The following is a 17163-nucleotide window of genomic DNA, read 5'->3' on the forward strand; positions in this document are numbered from 1 at the left end:
CAGGGTAACACTATTCCTCCCCTTCTCCCTCCTGAATATGTCCATCCTCCCAGAAAATAAAAAACAATAAACTAACAACCCCCAAAAACTACTAATTCTAACCCTGTTAGTGCAGAAATCACATATCGATCAGATCAAACCATTTTTTTATATTTAAGCAAAGTAGCACTTTCATGTGTGGCTATTACTGGTGTAAGAAGTGCCAAAGTATGAGTCTTGTTCTGTGGATTACTCATTAAAAATCAGAAAGTCCAAAATGTTTACTGTAAGAATATCTTCATTAATAGTGGGCTAAAGTGGAAACCACCCAGGGAACTTTCATCATAAAATGTGATCTCCGTTACTGGATATGTTCTCTTACAGAGCTCACCTGTAAAAACCACCTTTAAAATAACTAACGACCTATGAAAAAGTTAACAACTGCAACTGCAGGGGCTAATGTGTCATCTTGTTTCCCTGGGGTCTAACTTATTTTAGTTGGGACATTTCCCCAGAGGTATACTGAGAAAGCTTATTCCCTTCCTCTTCTTCTTCCCCCAAACTGCTGAACAGTATAAAAAAGCATACTTGCTGTTATCACCCTTTCATGAGGCAGTCAAGATCTGATCAAGACCGTACATCTCTCCCATACTACCCAAGTTGTTTTGCTATTATTTTTGAATATTAGTTCTATTGTTTCCCTCAACACATTCATATTTTTCTTCTTCAAAACATACCTTAAATAGCATTTTTTACTATTCTGATGATATGCTGCCCTAAAGAGCTAATAATACATGAATCTCAATGCAGGGAAGATGCAAGAGCATTATTTCCAAAGTTATTATTTAAAAGGTTGTAAGTGAATGGCATTGAATATGATTTGATTTCTGTCTTAGGTAAACTTTTAACTAAAGGGGATGGTGACAAAGCTACATAACACTTGTGCACAGAAATACAATGTCAGTGACACTCCTGTATCTTGCAGGTACATTTAACATATTTGGATTTAGACCATGTACATAAACCAAGTGAAAAATGTGAGTCCCTCTGGAAAGAAAGGGAGACCTGGTCACCCAGGACATGGAGAAGGCTGAGGTACACAATGACTTTTTTGCCTTGGTCTTCACCAGCAAGAGCTCCAGCCACACTGCCCAAATCACAAGGCTGGGAGTGGGAGAATGAACCCCCCCCTGCTGTAGAAGATAGGGTTTGAGATCATCTAAGGAGCCTGAAGGTGCACAAGTCAATGGGACCAAATGAGGTATATCCATGGGTCCTGAGGGAACTAGATGTATTTGCCAAGCCATTATTTATCATATTTGAGAAGTCGTGGCAGTACAATGAAGTGCCTGCTGACTGGGAAAAGGGAAATGTAACTTCCATTTTTAAAAAGGGAAACAAGGAAGACCCAGGGAACTACAGGCCAGTCAGTCTCTCCTCAGTGCCTATCAAGGCCATGGAGCAGATACTTCTGGAAACTATACTAAGGCACAGGGACAAAAAGGGGGTGATTGGTGACAGACAACATGGCTTCACTAAGGGCAAATCATGGGTGATTGGTGACAGACAACATGGCTTCACTAAGGGCAAATCATGCCTTGACAGATTTGGTGACCTTCTGTGATGGGGCTGTGGCACTGGTGGATAAGGGAAGAGCAACTGACGTAATCTGCCTGGATTTATGCAAGGCATTTGACACTGCCCCACATAACATCCTTGTCTCTACTGGAAAGGCATGGATTTGATGGATAGACCACTTGGTAAATAAGGAATTGGCTGGATGGTCACACTGAAAGAGTTGTGGCCAATGGCTCAAAGCCCAGGTGGAGGTTAGTGATGAGTGGTGTTCCTCAGGGGTCAGTACTGGACTAGTGCTGTTTAACACCTTTGTTGGTGACATGGACAGTGGGATTGAGTGCACCCTCAGTAAGTTTGCTGACAACACCAAGCTGTGTAGTGCAGTCTACATACTGGGGGGGAAGGATGCCATGCAGAGGGACCTTGAGAGGCTGGAGAAGCGGTCCAATGCAAACCTTGTGAAGTTCAACAAGGCCAAGTTCTCTTGTGATACGGGATGTACCCAAAACACAGATCCTCCTACCTTAATTCCACCTTTAGTCTTCTTAATGTTTTTCTTTTTTGATAACTCTACTTCAGAAATGGTCTTTGGAGGGCAGGAAATTTCTGTGGACCTCCTGTTGGTAGCTGAAGGAATCAAAAAAAAAAAGTAACATTAGAAAATGTATGCCAAAGTTTGAAATCTAACTTCCTAATAAAAACTATGAGCAAAGATCCTGTCATATTAGTGGCAACTGAAACCCAGCTTAGAGAACTGAATTGTGGCTGGAGTGGTGACAGATCAGCCAGCACAAGAGATGAGATTCATTGTTTGGTGCTCCATTGTGTCTCAGATTGGCACCTAAAAATCTACTTTGCAGTGACCCCTTTGGTTTGGCTTCCTCCCTGGCAGCCATCTTTAGGGCAGCACAGGTAAATGTTAGCCAGCTCTATCAACTGTTGGGTAATTTTCACTTGCAGTTTTTCAGCTCAGGTAGTGCTTTGTGTGTGGGGGTTTCCAAAGCAAGGAAATTTTGGTTCTGGTAATGGTTTGCTAACATCAGATTACAAAGGACTGTTCTCTGTAAGGTTTCATCACCTGAAAAGCGTAATCATACAGGTGTTCAGCAAATCACTGTGACCGTGTATGTAATGCCAGTGAATCAGAGGAAATAGCTTCAGTATATACTCTGTCATGTCAGGTTTGTTTAGCCTTGTAGCCTCAGTAAACCACAGTTGACAGTGAGCTGTCTCATGCTACTAGAAAATCACCTTTAAAAATAAACACACTTATCCTGAGACTGCTGTCCAAAGAAAAGCTCTAGAATGAACAGTGAGAAGAGGCATCATACATTTGGCTTGAGTAAAAAATAGCTTCTCTATTACAGCTTTTGTTTTAAATTGACAGTAAGTTCACAGTGCATGCTATATGTGTATAAGGCAAGCAGTTCCCTCCTTTTTCGTAGCTGCTTAATTAATGCAGGCATGTTATAGTAAAACCAAATAGGAATACCAGATGAAGTGATCAGTCTGGGTCAGGCAACAAAGAACAAAATTGTTGCAAGTTTGAGATTAAGTCCTTTTCAGTTTTATTCAGAGAAAACTTTTCAATTGAACAAGAACTTTTTCAAAAATAAAAGCTGGTGTTTTCAAATGCATTTGGTAACACTCTGTTTAAGATGATTTCACCAAGTTTAATGTCTTGAGGTGTTGAGAGTCTTGGTGGTCTCTAATAACTTTTTCTTCTCCGTGAGAAACTGAGAGATGCAATAAAAAGATGCAGACATCTTTGAATGAGGAGATCACAGTATCAAAAGATTAATGTAGGAGAGGACTGAATACTTTTTTTTAAAGAAACTCAGGAAATTTTCAAGTGCTCTTGTCATTAAATTATTTTTAATGTAGTAAAAAAGGGAGAAAAAAGCATAGAAACACACTAAATTATATGCAGGTAAAAAGACAACATATCAGTTTCATAGGCAATAAAATAGAAGCTGATGTTTCTTCTACTCGATATCTTTTCAACCACCTTACCATGCAGCTGTGAAGAGAATTAATTAAAACAGCTTCTCTCCAGTTCTCCCCTAAATCTTCCTGGTTTTATCGCTTGCTGAATGACATGAGAACTTGGCAATGTCCATTTTATGCCTATTACTTCCTTACAATGACTCCATATTAGAAAGTTTCTTCAACAGAACAGCAAAGTCTGGCAGCTACCAGCAGCTACAATCAACCACTAGAAAATTCTTACAGTTCCCAGGACTGAGCTGAAATGCAAATGTCGACTCTTTGGTTCTTCCATCACTCTCTTTCAGAATATACAGCAGGCGATTTGTTTTGATTCTGAGCACTACTTTCAACAGATGCCTTTTTCCCATCTTCAAGAAAGCTTTTCACAAAGTAGTAATTGTTCTCTCAAAGGTACTGTTATTTCACCCCAAAAGTGGTGTACTGACATTTTGAAGCCAAGGGGGGGTAAAGCAACATGCAGCGCATATAGGCTCTTTACTTATTGTCAAAGTTCTTCATACCTTTCTAATCTGCAGGAAGGATGATTTCTACTGCTGACAAAACCAGAATATTTGATCATCAACTCATTGATAAATTTTCAAACAGGCCCTTTTATGTTTTTTTCCCATGAATACCTGAGTGAAGTGGTTACAAGACTCAGCAAATGCTTCCATACTAATGCATACTGAAGATTCTGTTTAGCCTTAAATTCTCATCCACTGCTGTCTTGACAAGATGCAGGCTGTGATCATACCTATCACACTGAACAATGTTGTCTCTTGTAGTCTCTCCCAACTATACTGTATTTATACACTGAAAAAAACAGCATTAAAAAAATAAGACTCAATCACAAAAATTGTGATTCAATTAAAGAAACAAAAATATTGTTTCATACTCTTTCCCCGCATGCTTACCAGGCACTTCGGAATACACTACTTATTCTGCCATTGTCCAGTTACTGTATCTAAATCTGAGTTCAGCCCATTGGATTGTTCTACAAAGCTAATTCCGATAGTGGATGTGTTATTAAAAGGAATGGAAGCAAAGAGAGTAACTTCAGGAAACCCAAGAACTTCTTCTTAGAACAGCATAGTCAGCAATACCAAGTTGTTTGATCTAATCTATTAATCAGAAAACTTTATAGCTTGAAGGGATGGTTGATACTGGTATGAAAATCCTGACTAAAAGCAGTCAGCAGAAAACATGGAAATCAAAGTTAGGACTTTGATGTCTGGATCGCAACTTTCAGACTCGGGAAAGAGAGCACTGGGCAGTTTAAGAGAAAGATGACAGGTTCATAAAAAGCCCAAGTGCAGATGCTCATTGATCCAGCAGCAAATTATGTGGATCAGTTTACCCCTTTAGTCTTGGCTTCATCAGCATGACACTTTTCAGAGAGGAGGAAGCAGATAGATGCAACTACTTCTATTTCAGGGGTGAATTTGATTCAGATTGACACAGCAACTTTCCTCTTCCAATGAGACCCAGAAATGAATTGAAAACAGGAAGCAATCTGTTTTCGGTTATGCTCCAGAGTATTTCTGAGTTATTGACTGGCCCTGCATGTCACTACATTTACGTACTTTCTGAAGCACTTTAGAAAGAAACAGCCCAAATACCTGCCAATTATGATTGGACTAATTACTGTGAAATGTTTTGTAAGGGAAACTCCCTTACAAAATTCAGTACCGGTCATTATTGTACTGTACTGCTGAGGAAGCTGAGAGTTACAGTGTTCAACTGCCTACTGAAAGAACAAAGGCTCAGGAACAAAGGAAAATGATATCTATAAACAATCTAAGGCCTGCATGGTTTCAAGGTTGTTTCAGCCTATTGTTTCACAGTACTCCACTGGATAATGAGTAATGAAGATTTCCTTTTGAATTCATTAATATTTTAAATTGCTTGATGCTCTTTTTAAAGCAAATGTTATTAAAGGGTATTGTATGCAGAGGTAAATTTTTTATTGCAAAGATATTTTCAAGAAAGCAGGGTTTGGGTCTGTCACTTGCATGCACCTGGAGCACTGGGCTTTTTCAATGGGGCTTTAGTACTGCTTACTGGTTTTCTATGAACAAGTTGCATGATAAATACAGAATTACTGTTTTATTACCTAGCCCACAGCACATGGTAATGTGGACTGTATTGTCCCTAATGGTGCTAGAAAAGTATGTAGACTCATGTGCTCACTGATGCTTTGCAGCCTCTCCACAACTCCAGGACAGAAAAATTTAGTGAGGGCAATGTGCTGTGCTGCTTGTAAGGAAAGGCTGTGGTTTCACCCATTTCCCCACCCTGCTCCTGCGTGGCAGGGTACTGGCACCATCTCTCACAGTGCGGGCTGCATCACACAATGAGGCACAAACAGAACTGTGTGCAGGTTGCAGGTGCTCAGAGACAGCTGGATTAGCCCATCCGGGTAACTAGTCTCAGGTTTGTTCCTGCTAGAGTAAACGTAACTCATTAGCTAGCAAGAGACACAGACTCTGTAGTCAAGGGTTACGACACACACCCAGCACTTGTAAGACATTCAAAGCCTCCCTTAAATAAATATCATGCTTTACGTTTAGGTCTTGCTTGAATTTCCCAACCACATGCTTCCCCATCTGTTTTCTGTGGAAGAGTTTATGCATTCTTACTAATCACCAGCAGAGTCAAACTTCTTTTAAGAACAGGCATGCAAACACCTGGTCTGCTGAAGTGTCTATTGGGGCTTGCAGCTCAAATGGTCTCACAGGAAGATGAGTTTGAAGATAATGGCTTAAGAGTTGTTTTGAATGCTGGAGATGACAAAAGAGCTTGCTTAGACAAGTAGAGCATCTAAGGTTTATCATTTAATGGCTTAATACAGAAAGTCTTTTCCATTCTTAGGCAATATAATCTATACTTCTTCACTCTAGCGAAATTGTCTTCAATTGAACATCTGCCCATATAGGAGGCATGGAGCAAGACCCCTGTATGTGGAATATTATTCTGCAAGGAGATGTACTACTTGGTTTCCTCAGACTTGTCTGAGTGTGAGAGCAGCTCTACAGCCATAAAAATGAAAGCATCTTTTCTCTACTTCATTTATAGAAATATCTTGAGCTACAGAAACTGGTGGTTTCCCAAAACCGTTAATGAAAATCACATGCACCATCTTTTCTGAGTCAGCTAATCCTCTGCAGCCTCACTTCTCCTGCACACATCCCCAGATTCTGCAAGACATTCTTTTTTTATTCTCTATCCAGATGTTATTAGTTAGTGAGTGTTATGCGCTAGTGACTGTGAGGAATGCTGGAATGGATCCAATGAGCAGTTGTACGCATTTCACTGAGATGAAACCAGTTTGAATTCTATTATTTAAAGAACTGAAAAGGTTCCAGCACACAAAGAAATCCCTAGGTTAATATTTTATAGCATTTAGAAGACAGGAGGTGCCAGAAGCTCAGCTACATGTGCAACCCTAATTTTGCCCCTTTGCTGCTAATGCATCTTGGTTCACACCCCTATAAGAATCCTTGCCTCATTCAGTGCCTGGAGTCAAAACCACTAAATTCATGAGCAGCTATTCACTATTTTGATTTATCTGTGTTTCTCAGTGGGGGTCCAGAGCCTTTCTATCCATATGCTATTTCAATCCCTGCTATGAAAGTAATTGTATTTTTTTCTGATAGTCGTTTTTACAATTCAAGTGCCTTGTAAATATTTACTGAGCTGTTTTCACAACACTTCTCAGAGGTAACAGGCTGTTATCAAACCCACTGGGTTCCATAGATAAAGATCAAAAGAGAATACACTACTTTGAGAGACCAACTTGACATTTTTAGATCTGAATTTTCACATTACCGAGTACTATATGCCACTTCACATATTGAAGAGAACATGCCCTACCCAGTAATTCTGATTTCAGTCTTTCACTGCTCTTTCATTGTAGATTTCTTCATATAGGTGCACAGGTCGTTAAAAAAATAAAACAACCCTGCAAAATTGCACTAAGTTGAATCACATTAACACCCATATGGACTTTTAACAGGGTTGAAGCCTTTACACCTAACAGCATCAGCTTCTCTTTCCCATGTCAACAGGAATAAAAGCAGCAGTTAAGTAGTCAGCGTCAGGGATGACCCCAGAACACTTGAAACCCATCTGAACTGTGTAAAGCTCTCCCCTTCCTCCTAGCCTCTGCCCACACGCTTCTGCCTCCTTTTTGTGTCAGTGCTGCTGTTCATGGAACCGGATAATGAGGAGCTGAACTAGCCAAAACAGAACACCCATCCACCCCCAGTAGCAGTTTTCAGTTTCCTCCTTTGTTCCCACTAGTTATGTGACCATAAATTCTGAGAGAGAGCAGAGTTACAAACACACTGCTGTGCTGGGCAAAGAAGAGGGAAGAGAAGGAGAATGACAGCCTTGCATTAAGAAAGGCTTAAGCTGCCACAAGATCATACTGTAAGGAAACTAGCAGTGCAGGGATAAGGAACACATTTTGTCTCTGTGATCCAAAGATTTTTGCTGACAACAAAGGAAATGAGACTATAGGAGCTAAACTGTAGCAGGTTCATATATAATGAACATGTATGCACCTTTTTTTCTTTATTTTTCCTCCAAGTGCATATAATTCTGCCACATCTGGGCACTTTAGAAGGGACAAAACTATTTTGTAGTGCCATGTTCCAGCTCTCCCCAAAGGTAACTGAAGGGAGACTATTTTCCTAGCCTTGCTCACTGAGATGGCTAAATATTTTCTACTTAAGTTTTCCAAGGAAGCGTCAGGCTGAAAAAGATAGCCTTTGGGAAAGTTTCATTTCAACAAGTTAGAGTCTGGGAGAATTACAAGCAAATTAAAATAGAAAAATGCTAACTACAGTCATCCCTAATAGCTTGTACTATCTTTTACAGTTCTGTGGCTTATCCCACCGTGCCTGACAGCCTGTGGGCAATACTAGCCTGCATGGTTTGACTTTGTGGACCTATCCCAATTCACTCCAGCTAAGGAGGTTTGTACACAAACACAAACCACAAATATGTAGTCAAATCATCAAAAGTGATACCCTCAGAAGTGAACTAGAGCAAAGGAATTTCTGCATTAAGTGACACTTCTTTTCTCTAAACTTATACATGGATCAGTTTAGCCATTATTAGTTTTCAAGCAGCTTCCATTGGGAATAAAAAGAGTTCTCGTTGAAATAAGATGTCATATATACTAATCAAATATTTTCAAGGCATTTATTATAAAAGAGTCAGCAGAGGATTTTCTGGGTTGATCTGTGAATAATTAAGCAGATTCCCACAGCTAAAATGTGCACCAAGTCCAGATGGCATAGACTTTTGAGCATCATAGAATCAAAGAATGGTCTGGTTTGGAAAGGACCTTAAGATCATCTAGTTTCAACCATTATAATTCCAGTATCAGTTTTTCAGTGCTGAACAGACCCATCCCCACAAAATTTACAAGTTCATTTGTGAAATCAAAAGCTTTAAGAAAAGTTAAGAAAAATGCTTCAGAATTTCGAGATCCACAGAAAAGTATTAGGTGAGGTAGAGTTCACAGTTCAGCTCTGAGCTGCCTTTCTGGGTCTTCTCTAAGCTAAGACTTTGCAAAGAGTCACTAGAGACTATTAAGGACATAAGAAACTGTCACAGTCATTTCTCTGACAGAAATATGCCCTTTCACTCATACATGGTATCAGCTCTGCCTGTATTCACATATTCCATGTAAAATAAAGAGTCTCACAGTTACAATAACAGAGCATTTCATGCCTGAACCTTCACATATGTTAAGATTTTTTTCCATTATCACCCTGAATTAGACTGAATTTCCCATACCACTCCTTATTAGGGAAATGCATAGTCAGCAAATAAAAAAAAAACCAAAAATCTATTTTGGAATGAAAGTAACTTCTTTTTTCCTTTGCACTGACAACCACTGCAATGCTGTTATGGTATCATCTGCTGCCTGGGGACAAAAGCCTTTCTTTCTAGCCTTTTATTTCTGTTTACCACTTTTTATTGCCTTTGCCTGTCTTTGTATTTATACAGCCTAGGAATATGGTATTTTATTTTGCCATAATCTATCTTGCAAACTTCTAGAAATGTTCAGGTAACAAATAGTAACATGTTACAATATCTATTTCAAGACGGTTCTCTTAGCCTCTCTCATTTTTCCAAGATGGTGTTCAGTAAATTCTCTTCATAAATAAATGTTGATACTGCATTGATCCTGTGAATGTGAAGGGAGGGCACACAGGAAAGTCCAAGAGAAGGTAGCTTCAAGATAAGCAGAATTTTACAGCCTCATTTTCAAAGCTTGGAATAGAACTCGGTGTCCTTGTTTCTATTCTCAGCTACATTTCAGACTCAGACTGTGAAACCCCTTGGTAAATCACTCAGTTTATCTGTGCTTCAGTTTTCTTTCAGAGGAAAAGATGTTAAAATACTTACCACCAGTACTTGCCAAGAGCTTTGTCATTCTGAGGAAAAGGGGACTTAGGAAATTTAAAGTATGTAGTGGACAATTTGGATAGTACCCAAAGGATGCCATTACATAGAATATGTAGATATACATGTACTGTTCATGGCAGCTGAAGTAACTGGGGTGGTTTCTTTTTCTTTTTTGTGCAGAATACTCTAGATCAACCATTTTCAGGCACAAAGAATCTGAATGAGATGCTACAGTCTACTTATCAGTGTCTAAACAGGACTGGGTTGCACTTTGCATCTCCTCAGAGAGCAACTGGAGTAACATTTTAAAGTAAGTAAGTTTAAACTACCTAGTAATTTGCAACAGGATATCAGAGGCTAATCCTTGTCACACAATTATCCTGTATTATGTGTGTAACACTGAACTATACTGCAAGGGTCAAATCTCATGATTTTTCTGTGAAAGACCTCATAGTACAGGGTTGGCTGTATGAATGAGAATCAAAACTTAAAGCATTGTCATTTATATACTAGTGACTATTCTTTAAGGTTCTATCTATACCAAAAGTTTAATTAAAAAAAATCTGCAAGCGCTCTAAAATAACAAGAAAGAAGTTCAAGAAACACAAGAGACTGCATGTATACACAAACCCACAAGACTAGCATTTAGCCTGACGATGCAGTTTCACAGTAGGTGAAAGCCATCCTGTAGTGCCACTAGCAGGGACTAGCTAGTTCTGACCTACTGACCACCTAACCCCATTTTTCTGCAATTTCTTTTGCTTCAGCAGTAGTGCCCATGTAGTGAACAGTCTGACCAGTTTTGAAGTTAGTGCCACTTTGAGCAAGGTGATTGGGTTATGTGATCTCCAGAGCTCCCTGGATTTTTGTGACTCATGCGATGGAAAACTTAACTACTACATCATTGAGTTTTCAAAGTAAATCACAACTCATACAGCTAATTGACTGCCAACAACAGTGCAAAAGGGGAACATATTACTGGAGGATGTGCAGGTAGCACAGCAAGACCTTTTCAAAGGAAATGTCCTCTCAGCTTGCCTTAAGCCAACAGCAAAGCTGAAGCTTGAGGTAGCAACTGTATGTTAAAAACACATAGTTTAGGGGAAAAATGTACAGATGTCAAACAGGCTTAGTAACCAGAAGTTTTTTTTCTTTTCCTGGGTAAGAAAGGATGAGTGTTGGGGAGCAGAGGAGAACAACAGGGACATTTGTATGACCTTGTGATAGCATGCCTAGAAAGCAAAATGGTCAGGCTACTGGCTGTCCTAATCTTCCTGCTGAGAAAGCAAAGTTTATTGTATGCTCTTCATGCAAATTAGCTTTTTCCAAAGGTTTTTGCTGAAGGTGCCCCTTTCAAAAAGCCCTGATTTTCCCTTTTTTGATTTTTTGTAAGCATCTCTGCTGAAAAGGGTCAACCCCTTCTCGGTACTACTGGGTAGCTGCAAGATGCGCTGTTTCAAATTAGTTTCACCCGTGTTCTTTTTGCAGAAAATAGCTATCTTGGTTAAAGGTATATGCTAAGCTTAAGTAAGGAACTTTGAGTAAATTTCAAACAGGAGCAACATTCAACTTACATAGTTAGTAGAGGACAACACTAGGAAGTGAATAAACAGTCATGTAGAGGGAAAAAAAAAGAAGTTGCACCAATATGTCATTGTCACTAATGAACCCTTAACTTTTGCAAGTATCTAATTGAAGCTTGAAGGATTGTGACCCTTTAAAGCCAAATATTCATATTATAGTATATGCAATGTAAAATTGGTTAGTGCTTAGCACAATTTTTTTTTTTTTTTGTTTGCATTTTCAAGAATTAGCTGTATTAATACACACTGAGAAATGGTATGGAAGTGTACTCTGTGAATTAGACCTAAGAAGAGAAAGCTGATTTCTTTTTTTTTATTCACCCTTGTTAGTATGTTTGCAGTGACAGATACTTCACATTCATTTTTAACACTGGGTCCACAACGCTGACACTGAACATCATATGCAAGTCTTCATTCTGATAACAAAATTCAAACATGATCATGTGGAGAAAACATTGGTGTGTATCTGAAAGCAGGTGTTCATGACTTACCTACTCCTGCTGGTCTGGTAATCTTTGGTGATGCTCTCTTTGGGGAAGACTCAGGATGTGGGGCAACAGGTTGTACTGGCCGCGTCTGTTTGGCTGCCAGCTTCTTCAGACTTACTTGTCTTTTGTCAAACATTTCTTGTACATCTTCTAGTTTTCGTAGAATTCTTTGGGCATTGGCCTAGGCAGAGAAAAGGCAAACAACGCATGGTTGTGCTGGACTGAGCAAGTTAAGAAAGGACTTCTGTTACCCAGACTCAGACAAGAGGTGAAGATCATTCTGTGCTGCTGTTTAATCCAACCTAGCCCATGCATTCTGCACAGATCTTCATCTTGTCACTGAGTAGGACATGATGACTCATGCAGTCTTTCTAGCACTACTCTGGAAAAAAATCCCACGTATTTGACAACTGCTCATCTGAGTAAAACTTACTGCCCCAAGTGCTCACCTCTGTGCCCTTTTAGTGTAGGAAAAGAGGCATATTTGAGCAAACTCAAATATATAGGCCAGTACACACTCATGTACAAGGCAATTGGTAATTTTGAAATTCTAAGTTTGAGGGGGTTTACCTTTATTTCAGGGGTGAGGATCATCTCAAACTGATTGTAGAACTCCTTCGGGTTAGAGAGCTGGTGTTCCTTAGCTGTTACCAAGAACTTTTCAATTTCAACAAGTGCAGTTTCAGCTCCCTCTTGTGACTGGCACTTGTCCACAGCTTGGGAAGCTAAGAGGTAGATTCCGGCTTCACACCATTGGCTTGCCTTTGGAGAAAAATGGGGTAAGAAGGACTCATCATCACTGACAGACCATGTTGTGAAGCGCTGCTTCTACTCCACAAAATATGGATTTGCCCTAAAGTCACTAAAGGGAATCAATGTTCCTTCATAGCATCCAACAGTTGCTGGCCACAAGTCACCCGCCTAGATATGCAGAACAATAGCAAGTTCAGTTCAGCTCTTATGGGTTAGATGATCGAGTAACATGTAAAATAATAATAATCTGAGCAAAGAGGGTGTTAGTGTGGTAACAAATCAGATCTGTCAGCTGTACTACCTCATTTCAGTGTTCAGTCACACAATTATCCAGAACCCAAAAAGAATACTTGAATCTTATAAAAACTCCCCAAAACTTCTTAGGCCCCCATAAAACTCAAATGACAAATGCTCTAAAATAGTTTTTTTACTGTAAAACTTTGATAACTCTTGTTTCAGATGAGGCTGGAATAGCATGCAGACATTCTCAAAGCTTTTAGCTTGCTATTCTTTCTAGATCAGAAAAACGGAAAACTGAACAAGCAGTATGCTGTTAATTTTTAAGCACTGGGATACATTTGGTTCTCATTCCAAATTTAGGCCTAGCCCATTTTTGCTTAGTTTTATTTCCTACTTTTCATCATTTAAAAACCGTAATTATGGGAAACTACTGCTCCAATTTTTATAGTAACAATTTCTGAATAAAATGGAGAAAAAAGGAATACTTTTCATCCAAATTACCTGATCTTATAAAAACATTCATTTTCAGTAGAACCTTACTAGGGCTGTTATATGAGAAGGTTCACTCACCTTATCTAACTGCTTATGCAGCTCAAGAGACTTTCCCAGAATATCATACTTTTTCTTGGTCTCATTGGTAAAGTCATCACAAATACGCCTGAGTTCAACACACTTTGGTCTAATAGAGTCAACTGCATAATGGTTGTTTTGGATAAGCTGTTCTCCATGGAGAGCTAGAGATTGGGCCTTCTCCAAAGGTTCCTGGCAAGTTAATGAGAAAAAAAATCCAAAGTTAGATGTCAAAATTACATGCATAAAAAAGTCATTCCATCTCTGTAACCCCTGCTGTAGCCTGGATGTAAAGGACTGGGATATTAATGCAGCTGATATGTCTTACTTTATACTTATCAACTTTGTTGTCAGTGGGTATATTGAAACTCAAGAGGTTCCATCTGAATATCAGGAAACACTTTTTTTTACTGTGACGATGACCAAGCACTGGAACAAGTTGCCCAAAGAGGTTGTGGACTCTTCCTCCTTGAAGATATTAAAAAGCCATCTGAACAACCTGCCCTCTTGAGAACCCTGCTCTAGGCAGCCATGCTTGAGCAGGAGTGTTGAACAAAATGACCTCCAGAAGTCTCTTCCATCCTTAATTATTCTGTGATAACTGTGATTCTATGCCACCTTCTTTCTCATGTACTGGGGACATTCATTATACAATTTTTTTTCCCTACGAAGTTCCCAATAATAAAACCCCCTGTATTATTTTACTTACTAATTGCTGGTTTATAATGCTTTAGTTTATTTTTCATTTCAAGATATACTTTGGAAAACTCTTCAGAGTACAGTTCATAAGCTTAATCACAGTAGGATGAAATTAGAGATGGCTAACAGGAACAGAGCATACATCAATATATTATGTGACATGGTCAGTGAAAGGAAGATGCATGTTACTAACTTTTCTTCCTTTACGCTTCTACAGAAGAGCTGTGCAAAGATCACAATATTTCTAAATCTTAACCCTGTTCTTTAAAACGATGATCACCAGCTTCTTCATTTGTTCACGTGCATCCTCCTCTAATTTAACTTAGACATTTTTTTCAATGCTTTCTTATAATACTAAATATGATGTATAGCACGGCTAACCAGCTGATGGCATTACAAAGTCCAAATGTCTGGAAAAGGTGTTTATTGGAAGGCATAGGTGTTCCTCAAACTGCTGTGAGTCTGAATAGAATGCTCTTAGAAGTCTGACCAAGGTAACCTGTTAAGTGTTCTGAGCTTTTCAGATTGCAAAGATGGCCCTAACCTTTCCATCTTTGAAATAACAATTTTTTAACTGCATTCTAGCTTTCCAAGAAATACACTGGAACTACTGGGTCTGAACAACTCTGGCTGCTGGAAATTAGTACCTGAGTTTTCCAATTTAAAATAATGACTCATGAGAAGAAAGCAAGCATGAAGCAAGGAAAGTGACAGAGAGGTGCCTAGAAGATTATGTCCTTAGCAGGTAGAATACTATATCGAGTGCAAACCTGTCCTTTCTCTTCCAGTTGTTTCTGTTCCCTTAGGAGGTGCTCCACTCTAGTCACACTGTCTCCAATGTCAGCAAAACCTGCTTGTGCTTCCATGAGATTATCCAACACCAATTTTACCTAAAAATACAACAGCAGCAACAAAAATAAAACAAACAAAACTACCCCAAACAAACAGACAAATCCAACAAAAAACACCCACTGAAAATCTTATCACAAGATACTCATAAACTTATAGCAAACTTATGTCTCCTAAACATTCACCTACATCTTTTAGAAGAGTCTGCGTATCAAATTTATTCTTTCAGTTTGTTCCTGCATATCAAGGTTAGTCTTTCAGCTTGTTCCAAAATGGAAAAGCCAAGGAATAAAGCAGCATTCAACTGTTCCTCAAAGACTTGCCCTGCTTCTCACTATTTAGGCCCACATAGTTTTGAAGACCTGTGACTCCGGAGTCTATAATATTCCAGAGTCTGCATTAATTCAGCCTCTGGGCTGGCAGTTGGGCTTCCTGAACTGTATTGCAATGACTCTGGTGGGATTGGATTTACCACCACAGAAGTGATATTTGGTAACATCACACATAAATGGAAAATGATTTATTGAGAAGTTGGTGTTTCACACATTGGCTAAAAAGGGACTTTCCTCACTGCACCTTTTCCAACTGTTGTAAGAATCTGATAGCTGTCAAGAATTTAATTTTTGAATATCCATTCCCTGTTTCACAATGAAGGGCTTATCTTTCAATCTCCTTTTTTTATTGCAAGTATACTTCGAGTATGAGTAAAATTTGATCTTATAAGGGAAGGAGAGACAAAATGAACAAATGAAATACCTCTCTAAAATCATGTTCAAAGTGTCGCAGCTGCAGGCATTGTTCTAGTTTTAGGTGATGCTTGGTCCAAAATTGATCAAAAGCCTTTTCTGTTTCATCCAACTGAGCTAATAACCTGTTAAGAAATCAGAATTAAAAGAATTTATTTATTTTCTATAGTTCATTTCTTTTCAGTTACACCAACTGATGGCAGAAAGCAGAGTAGGAAGATGGTGGGGAGCCTATAATGTAAGAAGGCTCTATGTCAACTTTCCCGTTAACAAAAGAGAATGAAATTTGCAGTGGGACAGGCAGGAGTGTAGCTGAAGAGTGACAACTACATGGTTGCAGTGTGGCAGTTGCAGTCCTGCCTCCTGACCTGCAATAGGAACACAGAGTTGTTGCACATGCTGGCAGCCAAAGGCAGCTGTCTCTCTTTCGCTTGCACCCAGTTCTTCAACCGTAATTCACCCCAGACTACTGAAGACTGAATATGATGCAATTATTGTTTTAAGGAATGTTTAAAGCAGAACTCTACAATTTGTTCATTTTCTTCACCCATCAGAAATAGGCAAAGACTGAATAATTTTCCCAGTCAATTCAAAACAATAAATTAGAAGCTCATAATGCCTCTCATGGATATTGTTTCACTTTGTGTAAATGGTGGAACATTTATTCACAAAGAAATTAGTATCAAGGCATCATACATCTTGAGTAAAATGTCTGACACCAGACTAGTGAATCATCCTCACAGACTTTCAATGATCTATTAATTGTACTACAAAGTAGAACAATTTAAATGGAGGAAAGGAAAAGGAAAAGGAAAAGGGAAAGGGAAAGGGAAAGGGAAAGGAAAAAAAGGAAAAGGAAAAGGAAAAGGAAAAGGAAAAGGAAAAGGAAAAGGAAAAGGAAAAGGAAAAGGAAAAGGAAAGAAAATAAGTCTTTTCTGAAGATACTATATTTCAATAAGTGGGTGCTCTTTGGGCAGGCAAGGGAGCAGGCCTGATCTCCTACAAGCTCAGTGAGTACTGCAATCATCATATTGGGATAAACACTAATAGCTCCCTCTTATTCCTCACAAAAACAAAGTCCTGTTTCCATTCTGTCCCTGAAAAACATGTTTTTAATCATAGGTAGTTGCTGAATTCAAGATGAATTCGCAAATTCCTTTGGGATGACTGTTTAAAAGATTTCAAAGTATTCAGTGAAAAATATCAGCTCAGCTTTACTTTTGGCTGCTTTGTTCCCAGCGAATGCAAACGCACTGAAACACTGGC

At 39.0% G+C, this 17163-nt stretch overlaps 1 protein-coding gene across 9 annotated transcripts in view; it reads right to left on the reverse strand.

Moving 5' to 3' along the window:
* The window catches only part of MCF2L2 (MCF.2 cell line derived transforming sequence-like 2), a 186268-nt gene that overhangs the window by 95876 nt on the left and 73229 nt on the right, over positions 1–17163 (reverse strand). For all 9 annotated transcript variants that reach the window (XM_062603104.1, XM_062603109.1, XM_062603105.1 and 6 more), the window contains exons 9-14: positions 15908–16022; positions 15073–15192; positions 13604–13795; positions 12611–12802; positions 12044–12221; positions 2081–2184 (exon numbers count right to left, since the gene is read on the reverse strand). In XM_062603104.1, coding sequence (XP_062459088.1) covers positions 2081–2184; positions 12044–12221; positions 12611–12802; positions 13604–13795; positions 15073–15192; positions 15908–16022 — 901 coding nt within the window. The remainder of the gene's footprint in view (positions 1–2080; positions 2185–12043; positions 12222–12610; positions 12803–13603; positions 13796–15072; positions 15193–15907; positions 16023–17163) is intronic.

This window comes from Pezoporus occidentalis, unplaced genomic scaffold, assembly GCF_034315485.1.
Source record: "Pezoporus occidentalis ecotype Australia unplaced genomic scaffold, CSIRO_AGI_Poc_V1 ctg8, whole genome shotgun sequence".
NCBI classification, from domain to species: domain Eukaryota; kingdom Metazoa; phylum Chordata; class Aves; order Psittaciformes; family Psittacidae; genus Pezoporus; species Pezoporus occidentalis.